Genomic DNA, 6,466 nt, shown 5'->3' with positions numbered 1-6,466 from the left:
CTTATTCTTTTTAGAAAAGAAGATATTTTTAAGGACCTTAATAGTTTTTTAGGTTATTATTAATATACTTTAAATTTAGTTAAGTAAAAGAGGTAAACTTTTTAAGCCTAGCTTTAATATTACTATATTATAAAATATACTTACGATTATATTAGGTAGTAACTTTTATAGTTTAGGTATTATTTATATAATATCTCTTTATTAGATATAGCTTAGTTTTATTATAAAATTAGTATATATATCTTTTATATCTTTTTTTATTTTTATAGAGTTTTCTAATATATTTATATTAGTAGTATTAGAAGTACTATAGGGGTCTAAGAAATAGATTAATTATAGATTAAGAATAAGCTATTATTATACCTAGAGAAGTTATATAAAAATAATATCTTTAGTAGAAGTTTAATTCTTTATAATATTACTTTTAATATACTAGACTTTTTAAAGATAGACTAGTAGAGAATTAAAAAGAGGTATCTTTAATAAGATTTAAACCTATAATTTATATATCTACTTATATAGAACTCCTTAATATATAACTACTATATTATAAAGGTAAATATAAATATTAATTATTTAAGTATATATTAAGTCTTATTAGATTTTTAATATTACTAGTAAAAAAATATTTAAAAATTAAGTCTTTAATCTTATTATAGTAATAGACTTTTAGAATCTTACTATAGGTAGGTAGGTAGGTAATATTCGACTTATTAGCACCAGACGCTGACCTCGCTTAATAGTTGCCTTGGTAGGTATTTGCACGTGGTCAGTACGATCGTGAGAGGTAATAAAGATCTTCAGACGTTGTGCACTCACAAAAGCATATCTCATGATCAAATTTGGTATTTGCTGGCTTAAAAATGCCGATAACGAGAACGTTTCCCGTTGTTCATAGCGATCAGGCAGCTGTATGTTATTCCAGGATCCCAGCATCCAGTTGCCCCGCTCTGAGCTTACTTAGCCTACAGTGGGCGTAGCTGTGCGCCCAGAACTTTTCAAGGTATGACTCCACCCTCCTTACACTATCAATGGTTTATAGCCGATAGATACCTACCTGCTAGTTACTTGTAGAACCCCACCCACCCGTTGTGAAATGGGATCTTGTGGTTGACTCATCCTTCATGATCTTCCAACTCGTTCTGCGTGTCTCGCCCATTCCTCTAGTCTTTGCACTCCGTTCTATCTATTCTATGATCAGATTCAACTGAAGGCTGTTAATCGAGATTCGTATAATTACTTGTCCCAAAAAATTTGGGGTTCTTGAGAAAATTCCATTGACTGCATACGGCGGAAGACTGACGACGAAGAAAAAACTCATCTTGTCAAGTTCTGACCATGTCGATTGACTTCCCAAAAGAGGAGGAGGCCGTTCTCGAGAAATGGAGAGAGATGGATGCTTTCCACCGCCAGGTCAGTCACACACACTCGCCCAAAAAAAAAGGTTAATCACTGTGAAGCTAATCGGGTTTCCTGCAGCTTGAGCTGACGGCTGATCTCCCGCGATACACTTTCTACGACGGACCTCCATTCGCCACTGGGCTACCTCACTTTGGCCATCTTCTTGCCTCGACTATCAAGGACATAATTCCTCGTTATTGGGCAATGAAGGGATACCATGTCGAACGACGCTTTGGCTGGGATACTCATGGCCTCCCCATCGAACACGAGATCGACAAGAAGTTAGGGATCTCTGGTAAAGCTGCAGTAACTGAGCTTGGTATCGGAAAGTACAACGAAGAATGCCGGGCGATTGTCATGCGCTACGCCACCGAATGGAGGGCTACCATAGAGCGATTGGGGCGCTGGATTGACTTTGACAACGATTATAAGGTATGAAAGCGCTTGAAGATGAGTTAGGAAAACGATGGTTCCAGCTAACAGTTTTCGATAGACCATGGATTCTTCATTTATGGAGACACTTTGGTGGGTTTTCAAGCAGCTGTTCGAAAAGGGAAGCGTGTACCAGGGCTATCGAGTCATGCCATACTCGACGGTGCTTACGACTGCACTGAGTAACTTTGAAGCCAATCAAAACTACCAGGATGTGACAGATCCTGCTGTTGTTGTTTCTTTTCCCCTACTTGACGATCCGAACGTCAACCTCCTGGCTTGGACGACTACACCATGGACACTCCCTTCACACACCGGCCTAGCAGCGCATCCCGACTTTGAGTATATCAAAATTCAAGATGGGCAGTCTGGAAAGATTTATATTCTTCTAGAGAAGTTGTTGGCTACTCTCTACAAGGATCCCAAGAAGGCCGACTTCAAAATTATTGAAAAGATCAAGGGCAAGGACATGCTAGGCTGGCGATATGAGCCCTTATTTGAATACTTCTACGAAGAATTCAAGGATAAGGGGTTCCGTGTTCTGAATGCTACTTATGTTACTGCTGATAGTGGTGTTGGTATTGTTCACCAGGCACCTGCGTACGGTGAGGATGATTACAACATTGCTCTTGAGGCTGGCATCATTTCCGAGAAGCGCCCGCCACCAGACCCAATCAACGACACCGCTCATTTCACCGATCGTGTGAGAGACTTTGCTGGAATGCATGTCAAAGAAGCAGACAAGCATATCATCAAGTACCTCAAGAACTCTGGTCGTTTAGTTGTCGAGTCTCAGATCAGGCACTCCTACCCAATGTGCCCTCGATCGGACACCCCGCTCATTTACAGAGCAGTTCCGTCATGGTTTATTCGCATACCCGAGATCGTTCCCGACATGCTCAAGAATATTGAGGGCTCGCACTGGGTCCCTAGCTTCGTTAAAGAGAAGCGCTTTGCCAGCTGGATTGCTAATGCTCGTGACTGGAATGTGGGCAGAAACAGATATTGGGGCACTCCTATCCCTCTGTGGGTCAGTGACGATCTCGAGGAGCGAGTGTGTATTGGAAGTGTGGAGGAGCTACGTAGGCTCAGCGGACACAAGGGCGAAATCACCGACCTACACCGCGACAAGATCGATCATATCACGATACCCAGTCAATTAGGCAAGGGCGTGCTGAGACGTGTCGACGAAGTCTTTGACTGCTGGTTTGAATCTGGCAGCATGCCGTATGCCAGCCAGCACTACCCATTTGAAAACGTGGACAAGTTCAACGCATCATTCCCTGGAAACTTTATCGCTGAGGGCTTAGACCAAACCCGTGGATGGTTCTACACGCTACTGGTCTTAGGCACGCATCTCTTCGGCAAATCGCCCTTCCAGAATTGTGTCGTGAATGGAATTGTCCTGGCCGAAGATGGAAAAAAGATGTCGAAACGTCTGAAAAATTATCCGGACCCATCGATCGTTATGCAGAAATACGGTTCAGATGCCCTGCGCTTGTACCTAATTAATTCGCCCGTCGTTCGAGCCGAGCCCCTTCGATTTAAGGAGTCGGGCGTCAAAGAAGTAGTCCAAAAGGTTTTGCTTCCTCTTTGGAACAGTTACAAGTTCTTTGAGGGCCAAGTTGCACTTCTCAAGAAGGTGGAAGGAGCCGATTACATGTGGAACCCTGACTTGGAGAGTACAAACACTAACGTCATGGACCGCTGGATTCTGGCAAGTTGCCAGAGCCTTCTTCAATTTGTCAACAGGGAAATGAAAGGTCAGTAAACAATGCTGGTGCTAATCCTACTCATATTCTCACACGTCTACCAGGGTACCGCCTGTACACCGTCGTTCCCCGATTGCTAGAGTTGATCGATAACACAACCAACTGGTACATTCGCTTCAATCGTCGTCGTCTCAAGGGCGAAAACGGCCTAGATGACACGCAACACGCCCTTAACGCGCTCTTCGAGGTCCTCTTCACACTTTGCCGAGGTCTGGCACCTTTTACACCATTCTTAACTGACAACATTTACTGCCGACTTCTACCTCGTATCCCAAAGAATCTTCAGGCAGAAGATCCTCGCAGTGTTCACTTCCTTCGATTTCCTGACGTGAGAAGCGAATTGTTTGACTCTGACGTGGAGCGTCGTGTCTCGAGAATGCAGAAAGTCATCGAGCTTGCCCGTGTTTCTAGAGAACGACGAAGCATCGGTTTAAAGACACCGCTCAAGACATTGGTGGTCCTCCACCACGACCAGCAGTATCTTGACGACGCCAAGTCTCTCGAAGATTACATAACCGAGGAACTCAATATTCGAGATCTGGTGCTCACAAGCGATGAGGGCAAATACGGTGTGCAGTATAGTGTTACCGCCGATTGGCCAGTCCTTGGAAAGAAGCTCAAAAAGGATATGGCCCGAGTAAAGAAAGCTCTTTCTTCCTTGACAAGCGAACAATGTCAGGGATACGTACGTGACAAAGAAATTCTGGTGGACGGAATCAAACTGGAAGAGGGCGATCTAGTAGTTCGCAGAGGTGTCAAGGAGGACGAGACAGCCAAGACGTGGGAAACTAATACGGATAGCGATGTGCTTACCCTTTTGGACGTGCATGTTTATGAGGGCTTGGCACAAGAAGGTCTTGCGCGCGAAGTCATCAACCGAGTTCAGAAGCTCCGGAAAAAAGCAGGCCTGCAACAAACCGATGATGTCAAGATGGAGTATCAAATGCTTTCTGATCCAGAGTCAATTGGCTTGGAGGAAGTCCTTGTTACACAATCTGCTGCCTTTGAGAAGGTTCTCCGCAGACCACTGGAAAAGCATGTGGTTGGGGTCACAGGCGAAGCAATCGCTGAAGAAGAGCAGGAGATCCAGAAGGCCACTTGGATTTTGAGATTGCTTAAGCTTTAGAGTAGTCGATTAGCTTCTCTTGATAGCAACACTGGCTCGCGCCAGCAATCGACCCAAAAGAGATCACTACTACTTCATTTGCTTCTATTTACCTTTTCTGGCAGCGCGCTACAAACAGGTCTGTCAGCTTCTACCCACCCTTTGATCTGCAAGTGTGACGAACCATGTAGCAGTTCTTCAATCTCATGAACTCCCTCGCGCATTTGTCCTTTTCGACGGCAGTATAATCAGCGACAATACACTTGCCGTATGCAGCTGCCTGTGTCATAGTCAGTGGCGTTGGCGAGTGGTTCCAGAGCCGGGCACAAACTTCTGCGCTGCACTGTGTTGCTGCCTTGGCAAAGCTCTGAATTGGGCGAGGAGACATCATGGGATATATCAAGGCTAGCCAATAGAATTAACTGTGTAATAAATTTGGCTTTGTTAAAATCCGACGCTTGGGTAGAGATCAAAAATGGCTTATCCTTTCCGATTTTCTTTTGCAGTGTCTCGCCACGTTTAAGCCTACAGTGGGTCGTAAGTAGTATTCCTGCTTTTATCCCTGAATCCCACTGAATCACGTACTTTAGGCTATATACTTAATATAGTTATATTCTCTTAAAATATAAATACATTATTAAATAAATAATAATAATAAATTATTTAAGTTATTAGTTCTTCTTATAAAATAAAAATTTAATAAAGATTATTAATTCTTATTATCAATCTATTAAAAAGAGTAATATTATATAGACGACCTTTTTTTACTATATAGACAAGCCTTACGTAACGATATAAGTAGAGTTATAGAGATCCTAATTTTTAGTATAGTTAATATATAAAGGAAGTATCTTTTAAAAATCTAATAATTTTAACTATTTTATATATCCCTACTACTATAACTACTATAACCCCCCTTTATTACTATTACTTAAAGTTATAAATATTAGTTAATTTAGATAAAGAATTATATTTTTACCATTATTAATAAATATATATATTTAACTTAAATTAATAACTCTTCTATATTAATATCTACTACTTATTATAGACTAATTATAAGCTCTTATAAATAAATATTATTATTATAAATAATTCTTTTAAAGAGAAGAAAAAGAAATAAAAATTAATATTATAAAATAAGCTTTATAAGCTTACTTTAGCTCTTTAATAGCTTTAGGCTAAGTATAAAGAAGATAAACTATAAAGCCTAAGTTTTTAATAAACTTCTCTTCTTCTCTTTTTTCTAATTATTAATTAATACTTAATATTAACTATTTATCTTTAATAATTAATAGTTAATATATATAATTAGTTTACAATAAAAATAAGTATTTAATATTTTTATTAAAAAAGATTTTTTTAAATTTATTTTATATTATCTTAAAATTAAACTTATAATAATTAAAGTTTTTTTTTATAATATTATAAATAAAGATATACATTAATAAATTTATTTAACTAATTTAATAATTCTATTTTATATTATTTTAATATTAAATTTATAATAATTAAGTTTTATTTTATATAATATTAATAATAAAATAAATAATATAATTAATAAATAAATAAGCTAGATAAGTAAGTAAACTACTTTATTAAGTTTTACTATTTTTTATCTTAGTATATATATTATTTAATAACTACTTCTAGAAAATATATTAAAAAAATAAAAATTATTTTTACTTTAAAAGTTATTAAAAAAATATTATATTAAGTTATAAAAAACTATTTTAATTTATAATATATTATAACA

At 38.4% G+C, this 6,466-nt stretch overlaps 1 protein-coding gene across 1 annotated transcript; it reads left to right on the top strand.

The window, feature by feature from the left end:
• Positions 1-1,338: 1,338 nt before the first annotated feature.
• Positions 1,339-4,731, top strand: BBA_10337 (isoleucyl-tRNA synthetase; the record flags this gene model as incomplete). The annotated part of the gene is made up of 4 exons (XM_008605434.1): positions 1,339-1,413; positions 1,480-1,833; positions 1,895-3,596; positions 3,650-4,731. The coding sequence occupies 4 exons, from the start codon at positions 1,339-1,341 to the stop codon at positions 4,729-4,731; spliced, it is 3,213 nt and encodes a 1,070-aa protein (XP_008603656.1).
• Positions 4,732-6,466: the final 1,735 nt, after the last annotated feature.

The sequence above is a fragment of the Beauveria bassiana genome (genome assembly GCF_000280675.1).
Source record: "Beauveria bassiana ARSEF 2860 unplaced genomic scaffold BBA_S00138, whole genome shotgun sequence".
Classification (NCBI taxonomy): domain Eukaryota; kingdom Fungi; phylum Ascomycota; class Sordariomycetes; order Hypocreales; family Cordycipitaceae; genus Beauveria; species Beauveria bassiana.
The sequence above is the reverse complement of the archived record's forward strand: the minus strand, read 5'-3'. Positions and strand labels throughout refer to the sequence as shown.